General features: G+C 34.8%; 1 protein-coding gene across 3 annotated transcripts in view; it reads right to left on the bottom strand.

Annotated features, from left to right (window-relative positions):
- Nucleotides 1–13363, bottom strand: part of UHRF2 (ubiquitin like with PHD and ring finger domains 2) — a 91383-nt gene that overhangs the window by 70593 nt on the left and 7427 nt on the right. For all 3 annotated transcript variants that reach the window (XM_079113046.1, XM_079113044.1, XM_079113045.1), the window contains 2 exons: nucleotides 13033–13266; nucleotides 2–261 (listed from right to left, as the gene is read on the bottom strand). In XM_079113046.1, the coding sequence (XP_078969172.1) occupies nucleotides 2–261; nucleotides 13033–13266 (494 nt within the window). The remainder of the gene's footprint in view (nucleotide 1; nucleotides 262–13032; nucleotides 13267–13363) is intronic.

The following is a 13363-nucleotide window of genomic DNA, read 5'->3' as shown; positions in this document are numbered from 1 at the left end:
CTCATCATACTCGATATGATAAATAACGTCTTCATCAGCAGCAACAGAGTCTGAATTAGACGTAGAGGGTACATTGTCCAATTTATTTGTGTTCTCTTTGGAATTATGATTTACATTTCCATTAGTCCTTTTATAAGAACTGCCATTCTTCAGTGGAGTTTTGCCACGTGAATGTCCATCAGAAGCTCTAGTAACACTATGTATATGTGCTTCAAACCAAGCACCAAGGCCGACATCTCTGGCATCCACCAATTCATTTACCTAAAAAAAGTTTAAAATTAGTTAATGAAGCTTAATTTCACTTTTTGCTGCAAAAATCTTTAATATAACTCAAATATTTCAGAGTTATCATAGTAAACAATATTTGCAGCCACTGATGTTTACAGTGATTAAGTCAAAACTAATCTTTCCAGATTATACTACCTCAAACCTCTTACTAGTATGAAAGTTAACTTTCCTCCCAATTCCTTCAGTGAAACAAGTGTTCTAACTACTCTGTACCCATATACCCATGTCTATACTATACTTTAAATTTTTTTTTTTTTTTTTGGTGGTACTGGAGCTTTAACCTAGGACCTTGCACATGTCAGGCAAGCAATCTAATTTTCACACTCTAGCTGCAAACTTGTGATCCTCCTGCCTCAGTCTCCTCAGTAGCTAGGATAATAGAGGTATGTCACCGTGCCCAGCTGAAAATGAAATTTTTATGTACCCAAGAGTCAATCTTGCGAGATGAACAATAAGAATACCACTAATGAAAAGTCAGAGTTTAAACTATTATGACTATTGCTAATTTATTCCATTAATTTCTATAATCCTAAAGATAAGTTACATAGCCAATCCAGTCAGAAAACAGTAAGGTATTAACAGAACATAAAACTTACAAGAGAAAATTATGCATAAGAATAAAGTGAACTGCCTACAGTACAAAATTGGAAAAGTTCCACTACTAGTTAGTAACTCACTAGGAAAATACATTTATTTATCACCTGAAAGAACAAAGATAAAATTTAAGGACAGGCTTATAAGATACCAAATGGGGGGAAAAAAAAAAAAGATAAAAAATGGATGTAATCAAATCCATGAATGGAAGTATATGAACTAGAACTAAACCATGTAATCAGATAAAAGGAAAATAATATTAAAAAACAGTATTAAAACACAGGTATGTCAGAGAATTAAGGAACAGAAACAGGTTTTTAAAAAAAAAAAAAAAAAAAATTCTCTCCTAAAACACCTGAGAACATTGGTATAATAGGCCGAAGGTTCTTTCAGGACAATAACAAAGGTGTCTCTTCAACCTTTACTTTTTTCTTTCTCTTAAGTCTTTAAAGTGAAAACCTGAAATCAATACATGATCATCTCATCAAGCTGGCTCTTCTTAAAGAGTAGAAGAGACCACTTAGGGTATTTAATATAATTCTGACAAATAGTATAGCTTGGGGAAGAGAGTACATACTAAAAATTAAATACCCATATGCTAGATAATATGCAAGGTTTCTTTCTTAGGTTTGTCAACCCCTAACAAATGATGATTCTTATTTTATAAGAAAACAAATGCTTTAGAAGTTAACTTGCTCTAGGTGAGAACTACGGAAATATAAAGCCAGAAAGACATCTTGACCTTGAAACGTATAGCCAACCTGACAAAAGAAGGTAGAGAAAGTATAGATAAGCCAAAAAATATTAACTTTCACTACCAAAAGAGAGAGATTTAGCTAAAGGTCATGAACACAGTAGCAATGAAAGAGCTTGAAAGACAGAAGAATTAAGAGTTAAGGAGAAAAGAAAGACCTAAGGGCCAACCAGGTTAAGTATGACAAAGAATCAGAGATGGAACATATTACATGCTGTATAAATTAATTTACATATTAAATGGACATTGGCTCATTCCTTCCATAACCATCCCTGATAAATTTAAAGACATTTTGTTTTTTCTAGGCAACATAGCTAAAACAAATATAAAATAATCAATATTAAAGTCCATAATACTTGGGAGAATAAACTGAGGTTACTACTCTTTCACTGCAAGTCAAAAGATAAGGTTTCATAGAGCACTATGTAATTATTGTTGCAACAGAGAATATAACATACAGTTGATACTAAGATGGTAACAGTTAAAACACCTTAAGCCTCATGATGGAGTAATAAGAGCCACAAATCCAATATTGGATTTGCCTATTAAGTGTAAGAAACTAGCAGGCAAATGTAGTATGTGGATACCTCAATAATTGGAAATAAAATAGAATTAAGAGAAACCAAAATCAACTGAAAAATACTGGCAATGCTTAAACATCACCGAGAGAATTTAAAACTCAAAGGTAGGGCATTATTTGAGTAGAGTAAACCTACATTTATTAGTGGAAATGAGCTATAAGTTTTATTATTTTATTAATGATAGTGAATCACTCACAATAATGCATATAAACGGGGTGGGGGTGTCTCAAATTAAAAAATTTTGCACATTACCTAGACATACTAATTTACATGGGTCAAAATGTGTGTGACAGATGAAAGCTTTTTTGCAGAGCATGAATTTTGATGGCAGTGTAGAAGAAAAATACCTAAACCCATATAATTAACATGAAAACAGGAAACTGCCATGGTAACTTTAAATAATCTAGTAGAAATTAAAAACCAAAGTAATTAGCCAGGAGAGTTAGCAAAACTGAAGAGATGGCATGACAAAAGAGGAAAACAGAACGTGTGTTCATGTGTGTGAGCGAGAGAGAGAAAGAAAAAAAAAAAATCGATTCTCAATTCTCAATTGTATTCACAGGATTTTAATTTATGGAGGTAACTGAATCACAACATAGAGAAACTAATGTCATTGAAAGAATTACTTCGCATTTCCCAAAAAAGGCAAGTAAAACCAGTAGGGAATCACCAAGTTTGGTCAGGAGGCAGAAGAAACTAGGGGAAAGTATAACACAGAGCCTCTATTGTGTTTCTCATGGGAAAGGCAGGGCAGACAGGGAAAAAGGTTAATATTAGTATTTGAATAATGTGGGTGAGCTCTGGGCTATAGGGGCAGTCTCAAGTTGTACCCGATCCTACGTGTTCAGTACAGAGGAATATTGGTTTGATGTGTGAGAGTTAAATAGAGAGGTGGTTGAGATATGGACTCAGGATTGGTTGCTTGTAAACGAAAGGCAGGCTCAATGACAAGCTGTTGACTGTGTCTAGGAATTAGTTTGCCATACAATTCCCAGCGCTACCAAAATAAAACAGGAATTAGCCCTAGGAAGACCAGTCTCACCCCAGTAAGCGACGCTCCTCAAAGATGTCAAACATAAAATATACAAAATTTAAAAAACATATACGGAGTGATGGTTTGAATTGAAAAGTTACGGAGGAAAAACCAATAACATGACTCTACACTTAAAAGCTAAATTTATGCATATCAAAGATATAGCCATATACAGAGTAAAGTCTTCCATGTCCACGTACTGATACGTAAGGGAACAGGAAGGAAGGAAAGAAGGAAGAAAAGAGAAATGAACTAATGCCACTGAAAGCATGGGAGGCAAGGAAGGATAATTTAAAAAATAAAACAATACTACAAAACAGTAAATATCAGATTTTTACTGTATGTCAAGTATATTTGTAAATGCTTCATTTATTCTCAGAAAATTCTCCAGCTTGACAGGTAAACCTGGGTTCAAGTCCTTCATCTATCACCTTCAAGGTAAAATGTTGAACAATTTAACTAGTTCCAGTTTCATACTTTGCAGATATAAGAACATACACCTTGCAGTACATTTGAGATAAGGTTTGGTGCAAGATTCCTTGCCCTAAGTATCAATATGTCCTAGGTTAAGACTCATTAAAACTCAGTAGCCTTAATTTCCCATATTCTCCTTAGTAAACATTAGCAGTTTACTGTTAAGGTACATTATCTCCTCTATTGTAATACAAAATCATTCCTATTTTCTAATGAGATTCATACATGGAACAGACTCAAGAGATAGCACAGCTAAAAAAATTAAAATGGATGCTAAGCTGAGAACATAGGTTTCTCCAAATTTGAACATGATTCTCCCATAACATTTTCTTTAGTTACAAAAACAAAAACAAAAACAAAAAAAAAAAAACAAAAAAAAAAAACCTGCTATGTGGTTCTGTTTACATAAGTTAGAAAAGGTGGCATAAACAGGTTAAATGTTAGTAGGTTGCTAAAGATTAATAATAGGATCAAGTCAAACAACAAAGAAATGATTATTACAGAAGTTTGGGTGGCAGTTACAAGTAGAGAAGAAGGGTTTGAATAAACAAGGAGTATGTGGGAAGGAGTTCCTGGGATATTGCTATTCTATTTCATAATTTGGGGTGGTATTTATAAACACTGAGTTCATAACATTTCATTAAAACCTACTCTTTTATAGATTTGTACTGTCTACTTTGCACTTCTCAAAAAAAAGTTAAATATCAAGAACTGCACTATGGACAAAAGATAGAATGTGATACACTAAAATATAAATATTACTTAGATTACTAATGTTTCTTTTTTCCTGTGTTTCCTATGATGAACATAAGAGGCAATATGTAAGAAGTTTAACAGTGCCACATACTTAGCTAAACCTTAAAAATCAATTCTAAATACATCATTTAGGCTGGACCTTATTTGAGTCATATAAATCTTCCATTTTCAAACACCAGAGTTAAAAATCAATTTAGTTATCAAGTCCACCCCATTTTGGAATGTAAATCATTTCCTAATCCAGAATCAGTGTGATTAGCTGAGTGTGGCTGGGCACTCAGAAGCCACAAACCACTTAAAACCCCAAAAGGCCAGGTCCAGTGGTAAACACCTGTAATCCCAGCAGCTCCAGAATCTAAGGTAAGGATCACAAGTTGGAGGCCATCCTCAGCAACTTAGTGAGGCTGTAAGCAACTTAGTGAGACTGTTTAAAAAAAAAATAAAAAATAAAGAGGGCTGGGGATGTTGCTCAGTGGTTAAGTGCCTCTGGGTTCAGTCCCTGGAACCAATAAATAAATAGAATCAGTGTGATTCAAATTTATATGCAGTGTACAATGAGGATGAATAAACCAAGTCCTTCGTGCAATCTTCCACAGTGATTAGTGATAGCTAGTTTCTGGAACAAATGAAAAACTCTCAGACTAACCAAATACAGCTCAAAGATATAAAATATAGCAAAACAAGAATGACACTGTGTAATAAATAACTTCAGGTTAAAATTTCATTTTACCATATTATTTAAATGTTTTTCATTATCAGTTTTGAATACAATTAATTCTGTATCCTGTTGATCACGAGGTTCAAAGAATATTTTAGTAAAAAGGAAGGAAAAACCAGGCAATATAGTGCCCTCCTATATTCATAGCAACTTGAGAGGCTCAGGCAGAAGAATTCCAAGGTCAAGGTCAGTCTAAGCAATTTAGCAAGACTTTACTCTCAAAACAAAAAAGGATAGGGATATAGCTTAGTGGAGCACCCCTGGGTTCAATCCCCAGTACTAAAAAAAGAAAAAGAAGAAGAGCAAAATTTTAACAAAGCAAAGTGACATGGGCAAGATCTCAAGATAAAGAGAAAACCTCACGGTTTTTAAATAAACTAAAAATAATTTAATGAAATTTTGATATACTAACTAACCAAATTTACACTACAAGAAATAAAGAAAATTCAAAACAATTTAATCTAGAAGTAGCAACTTCTAAATTGTTCTCATTTTAGCTAAAAAGTATCTTAAAATAAGTTACAAGAAGACAGGGACAATCATTTGTTTACCCTTTACCCCTAATATCTGGTATCAATATACACTATGCCAAATATTCATGGAATGTAAGAACTGTTCTGAAATAAACACTTCTAAATACAAAAAATTCACTAGTCAAAAATCTCAAATACTTAAGGAAAATTATCAAGCTTCATTCAAAAAAACAAAACAAAACCAAATAAAGAAAGAAAATCTGTTAGCCTCTTCAACAAAGGGTAAATGCAGTTTTAAAAATATTACTGTATGAGAAGTAGAAAAAAAGCAATCATGAAATTTATATGGAAAAATAAGAGACCCAGAACAGTCAAAACAATCCTTATTGAGAAAAGTGATGTAGGAGGCATCACAATACCAGAACTTAAATTATACTACAGAGTTACAGTAACAAAAACAGCATATTAGTATCAAAACAGACATGAAAAACAATGGAACAGAATAGAAGATACAGAGATACAACCACAAAAACATAGATATCTCATCCTAGACAAAGGCACTATAAACGTACATTGGAAAAAAGATAGCCTCTTCAACAAATGGAGCTGGGAAAACTGTAAATTCATATTTAATAGAATGAAATTGAACCCCCTACATTTCACCCTACACAAAACTCAACTCTAAGTGGATCAAGAACCTAGGCATTAAACCAGACACCCTGCATTTACTAGAAGAAAAAGTGGGCCCAACTCTCCAACACGTTGACCTGGGAACCAAATTCCCCAACAAGACTCCTAAAGCCCAGGAAGTAAAATCAAGAATTGACAAATAGGATGGGCCGGGCACATCTGTCATCCCAGCTGCTTGGAAGACTGAGGCAGGAGGAAGCAAGGCACTAAGCAACTTAGTGAGATCCTGTCTCTAAATAAAATACAATAGGGCTGGGGATGTGGCTCAGTGGTTAAGCACCTCTGGGTTCAACCCCCAATGCAAAAAATAAAATAAATGGTTGGTATCAAACTGAAAACCTTCACAACAAAGGAAACAATCAAGAATATGAACAGAGAGTCTACAGAATGGGAGAAAACCTTTACCACACACACCTCAGATAGAACATTACTCTCCAGGATACATAAAGAACTCAAAGAACTCAACACCAAAAAAAAAAAAAAACAAAGCCTAATCAATAAATGGGCCAAGGAACTGAACAGACCTGTCACAGAAGAAGAAATACAATCAATCAACAAATTTATGAAAAAATGTTCAACTTCTCTAGAAATTAGAGAAATGCAAATTAAAATTACACTGAGATTCCATCTCACATTTATTGTTACTTGTATTCTTTATAACTGCCATTCCAATCAGAATGGAAGATAAAATAAATGGGTTGGTATCAAACTGAAAACCTTCACAGCAAAGGAAATAATCAAGAATATGAACAGAGAGTCTACAGAATGGGAGAAAATCTTTACTACACACACCACATGCAGTACCATTCTAGTCAGAATGGCAGTTATAAAGAAAACAAGTAACAATAAATGCTAGCAAGGATGTGGGGAAAAAGGTACTCTCATACATTGCTGGCTGGACCACAAATTGGTGCACCTACTCTGGAAAGCAGTATGGAGATTCCTCAGAAACCTTGGAATGCAACCACCATTTGACACCCTTTTCCCACTCCTTAGTATATACCCAAAGGACTTAAACACAGCATACTACAGTGACACAGCCACATCTATGCAGCTCAACTCACAATAGTCAAGCTATGTAAACAACCTAGGTATCCTTCAATGGATGAATAAAGAAAACGTGGTGTATATACACAATGGAACATTATTCAGCCATAAAGAAGACTAAAATTATGGCATTTGCTAGTAAATGGATGGAAATGGAGGATATCATGCTAAGTGAAATAAGCCAATTCCCAAAAACCAAAGGCTGAATGTTCTGATTTTGATTGATTTTACAACAAGGGAGGGTGCGGATGGGGAGAATAGAAGTTCATTGGATTACAAAGGGAAACAAAGGGAAGGGAGGGAGGAGGAGAATAGGTAAGACAGTCCAATTAATTGGTCATAACTTTCCTAGCCTTGTATTTGTATACATGACCAGAGTAACTTCAGATCATGTATGACCACAATAATGGAAGCCTAAATAGAATAAGTTATACTCTATGTATGTATATTCTGCCAAAATACATTCTACTGTCATGTATAACTAAAAATTAAAAAAAAAAAAAAATCACTGTATGAGGTCGATGTGGGGCACACACCTGTAATCCCAGCAACTCAGGAGGCTAAAGCAAGAGGATCTCAGGTTCGAGGCTAACCAAAGCAATTCAGCAATGCCTTAAGCAGCCTAGTGATACCCTGTTTCAAAATAAAAAGGGCTGGGATGTGGTACAGTGGTTAAATGTCCTGGGTACAATCCCAGGTACCAAAAAAAAATTAAAAAAAAAAATATATGCATATATATTTATATTTATATTTACATATATAAAATAAATAGTAGTCTTTTAGAGTTTAAGGGCCAGACTCCAATGTGTTCCTAAATGAATTCTGAATGCAAAATTGGGATTCCAAGTTTATATGACTAAGAAGCAGTTTAAGTGGAAACTGAAACCAGGTCTGATGACAAAGCTAAAATCTTTAGCCTCTATACATTAATGTGAAACATAAAAATTATTAAATAAAGAAAAATGTCTAAGAAAGTTGACAACCAAAGCACTAACACTGAGAATAAAAAGCAAAGATTTGCTGAGAGAAGTAGTTTCTCCTGATACTCTTCAGAAGTAGGGGAAGGGGAGAAACAGAAGTTTGCTAAACAAAAAGAATTTAAGTTGATCTGAACTGCTTAACTGTAATTACTTTCAGATCTGCAGATATACAAACTGGCCCTCCTATGTGAACAAATTCATCTCTTCCCAAAATCAATTCAAAAGTAAACTTCTAAACTACAGCCAAAAGAGGGTGAAATGGTAATAATATTAACTTAATATGTAAAGAGATGGCTACATATTCATAGACACATATATATACATGTGTTAGCATACATACATATACCTCCTTACTCAGCTCAGGGCCCTTGACACCCCAGGAACAAAGTGAAAGAAGTACACATGAAGCCCAAACAGCAGTTTCTAATACCATTCTCCAATTGAAGAAAAAAAAGAGTACCTTGGAGAATGGTTGATTATAGGACTCCAGCAGGAGATAAGCCTGAAGCATCTTGTAGCGCCAGAAAGAAAATGCTTTAAAAATAGAAAAAGCCGGGTGCAGTGGCTTGTAATCCCAGTGGCTCGGGAGGCTAGGGCAGGAGGATTTCAAGTTCAAAGCCAGTCTCAGCAAAAGCAGGGCACTAAGTAATCCAATAAGAGTCTCTAAATAAAATACAAAATGGGGCTGGGGATGTGGCTCAGTGGTCAAGTGCCCCTGAGTTCAACCGCCGGTACCCCAAAGAAAAGGAAACTCCCTAATAAGGGGCACAAGAAGGACATGAAAACATTACCAATGATCAAAACTAGAATAATTTGAGCACTAGTACACACACAGATAAAAATAACTGAATAAATGGGAGAGAAAAGACAAATCTCCTATGTTGAACTCCAAATTTTTTAGATACTCTGCTTTCAACGCCATGAAATACATAATTTTCTTCTCCTTAAGTGTGAGCTGCGCATGGTGGCTTCCTCTCAAAAGAGTACAGTATGGGGGAGGGTGCAGATAACAGTGGAAAAACTTGACAAGTACTGTCTCAGTCAGGTGAGTGAGGTTCACCTCAACAATGTTAAGTTCCTGCTGATGTAAACCCAAGTTATATTTAGTAAACAGAATGTTGTTAATACCTACCATACTGTAAGATATTAATAGGAGAGACTGCTGAGGCTGTGGATCAGTGGTAGGACACTCGCCTAGCATGCATGAGGCCCTGGGTTCGATCCTCAGCACCACATAAAAAAACAAAATAGGGCTCGGGGTATAGCTCAGTTGGTAGGGTGCTTGCCTCAAAGACCCTCAGTTAAATCCCCAGCATTGCAAAGTAAGTAAATAAATATGAAATGAAGGTATTGTGTCCACCTATAACTAAAATAGGAGAGATGGAGTGTAGGATATATGGGAACTCTGTATTCTATTCCCAATCTTGCTATAAATTACAAACTGTTCTAAAATGTAACAATGTGAAAAAATAACAGAGTACTGGTATTGTTATGGTTAATTCCTTCCAAAGCTTGTGTTGTAGTTTAAATCACATTGTGAGGTCTAAGAATGTGAAAACAGGCACATCGTGTCTGTGGGTAGGCCCAGCTACTAAAGAGGCTGAGACATTAGGACTGCTTACGTTTGTTACAGCCTGTGCAACAAAGCAAGACCCCATGTCTTAAAAAAACAAAGATCAAGAAGTCAGTTACAAGGACCCATGTCTGAAACACCAGGAACTCAGGAGGCGGAGGCAGGAGGACCACAAGTTTGAAGTTAGCCTAATCATTTTAGTGAGACCGTGTCTCAAAAAATAAGGACAGCAATGTAGCTCTGTAGTAAAGTACCTCTGGGTTCAATCCCCAAGTTACAAAAAATAAAGTGAAAATTTATAAGAAGGAAAAACAACGCACACACACACATCCATCTCTTGCCCTGCACCTTGAGAATGCCAACAAGAAAGCAATCACCATATGCAGCCCTTTGACTAGAACTGTGGGCTAAAATAAACCTTTTCTTTATAATTCACCCAGTTTGTGGTACTGTATTAATACCAAGAGAAAACAGACTTAAGACAGTTATCTATAAAAGAAATGAAATGAATAATGGGCGATATTAGACAAAGTAGCAAATTGGCTTTCAGCACTTTACTTAGCAAATCAACAGAAGTGGTTCTTTTGAAAATTCCATGAAGAAATGCATTGGAGCTGTTCATCATTGCACACCTAGCACCTTAGCACCCTGCACAATGTGGGTTCTCAAGATTTGTTTAGGAGAACACAGGAGGGAGGGAAAAAGGCAGGCAGGAAGGAGCATTGCACAGAGCACTCTTTTAATTTATATAAGTTTTAATTTATTTCCAGGTTTTACCTTTTGTTATTGCTTTTCTTTCTCCTGATTGTAAAAGCTATATCACAATATTAACTTTGAAAATGGTCATCTTACTGACTGCCCATGTTCTAAACATTTATTTTTCCAGTCTTCTCAGGTATACATAACTTTGCCCTAACAATTATATTTTATTTTGTTCTCCTGCCTGTCTTACCTAGCATTTCCAGAAAGATGTCAAATAAAGGCAACATTAATTAGCTTCCTTGATGGGCTCCTGTCTTCACTGGGAATACTTTTAGTTTTTCCCCACCATTAAGCATAATGCTGAGCATGATTTAACATATTCATCTGTTTTAACTGTTCCTCTTTAACAAGGACTTTTTTTTTAAATAAGGAACTCAAAATTGTATTTAGATGTAGAAAACATTTTAATTTAGATAATTTTTCTTTAGTTTATTAATGAATTCAACTGAAACATTTCCAAATAATGAACTATCCCCATTTTCTGGCAAACTACATTTTGTCAAGGTAGTATAGTCATAATTCTATTTGCTAAATGTAGCTTGGGTTTCCATCAATATGTTAGTGATGCTGATGTGCTTTTGACCATGTTTTAGTATTAGTATTGAGCTAACAGGACACTTTCCTTCCTTCTTTATGCTGTGTGTCAATTTACATAACATCAGAATTATCTATTCCTTACAGGTTTTAAAACAGTTTATCAGTTTAGCTACCCAAGCCTGATACTTGACTTTTTTGGAGCTAAAGCTCTTCGCTAGTTTTCTTGAATCTTTCTATATACACAGATGTCTGCATTTTTCCACAGATGCAAAATTATCTTGATTTACATTTTTTTAAATAATGTATTTCATCTACCAATTTTTAATTTCTAATCTTGAAAATGTTTTGAGAAACTTAATTTAGGTGCTAATTTATCCCAACTGATTAAGAAAAATGAATTAAGAAGATAGGAAACAATGAAATAAAAGTATCAATTTATTTAGAATTTGGAAGAGTTGCTGGATACAAAAGTCAACAAGTCAATTGCGTTTCTATATATCAGCAAATAAATTACTATTAAAAAAGAACCATTTATAATAGCATCAAAAGTGTAAGGTTACCAGAAATAAGACATGTAAAGAGAGAATTCATTAAAACATCAAAGGTCTAAATGGAGAGGTCTGGAATTAAGACTCAACACTGTAAAGACATCAATTCTCCAACCGATCCATAGATGCAATCCCCAATGAAATCCAAGCAGATTAGTTGTAGAGTTTTGACAAGCTGATTTCAAAATATTTTGTGTGTGTGTGTGTGTGTGTGTGTGTGTGAAAATCTTTAACCATAAGTGTTAAAAGTCAAATAAGGAAGATACCAATTAGGTAGAGGAATGAATTTGGAGATATGGAGGGAGATATCAAAATACAGCCCTTATATCAGTATAGGCACAGAGCAAACAGATTAATGGAACAAATTAAGAGCAGTTTGGTAGCATCCTTTGAGTGAACCGTCGACATTTCTATTCCTAGTTAGGAATTTCTAAGAAATTCTTGAACACACAAAGAAAGTTAAATAGCACGTTAAAAACAGCTGAAGCTGGCCAGGCACCATGGTATACACCTGTAATTCTACCTACTCAGGCGGCTGAAGCAAGAGGATCACAAGTTTGAGGCCAGTCTGGGCAACTCAGCAAGACCCTGTCTTGAAAAATAAACAGAGCCAAGGGAGCAGCTCAGAGGTAGAGTACCTCTGGGTTAAATCTGCAGTACCAAAAACAAATGAAACCCTAGCAGAAGCTGGAAACAGTCCAAATATCTATTAATTATGGATTAGGTTTGTGGCATGTTAATAAAATGGAATACTGTAATGGTATAAAGTAGTAAAATTTAGCTGTATGCAATCAGAATCTTTCAATGTTGAGGAAAAAATAGAATTCCATTATATAAATTCAAACACAGACGAATCAACCTGTTGTTTAGGGAAATATATATAAGTAGTCAAACTAAAGAGAATGATCATAAAAGTCAGAACAAACAGTTTACCTCATAGGGAAATCTGTTTTGGTAGGGGCACACAGGAATCTTTAAAAAGGTATTGGCATCCTTCTACTTCTTAACCTTGGTAGAATTACATGTGTTTGTTTTGTTATTTAAACTGTACATACACATTTTACATTTTTGTCTTTAAAGTTCACAAATTTTTAAAGACTTTTACAAGTTAAAATATTAACAGCCTAATCTTTATTTTCAGAGGCAATCAATGTTTACTTGTTCACAAGATACTGAAGAGAACAGACATCTGAATTCTCACAACTAAGTCTGAAGACAACATACCTTATAAAGTCCAATGCCAGGATCAATAAGACAAGCACGAGTTGATGTAGACGGTTGGCTGGAAGATCCCACCTTTGCAGTTTTCTTCACTTTAGGTGGACTATTAGAACAGGGTTTAGTCTGTACATCAGTCTGTTTAGATGTGCTAGGAAGATCAGGATCTGGACGAACTAGTAGCTGAATTATATCATTCAGTCCAACATCATAGTCAAATAAAGTATATCCATTTTCCAGCTAGAAAAAAATTGAAAAATATATTAAAATGCTTCTCTTAAAACTTATCTTTAGTTGCCCAAACATGCTAGCCAAACTATTAAAATTCATAGCATTA

Source organism: Sciurus vulgaris (assembly GCF_902686455.1).
Source record: "Sciurus vulgaris genome assembly, chromosome: 15".
Lineage (NCBI taxonomy): Eukaryota > Metazoa > Chordata > Mammalia > Rodentia > Sciuridae > Sciurus > Sciurus vulgaris.
This window is presented reverse-complemented; position numbering and strand designations above follow the sequence as displayed.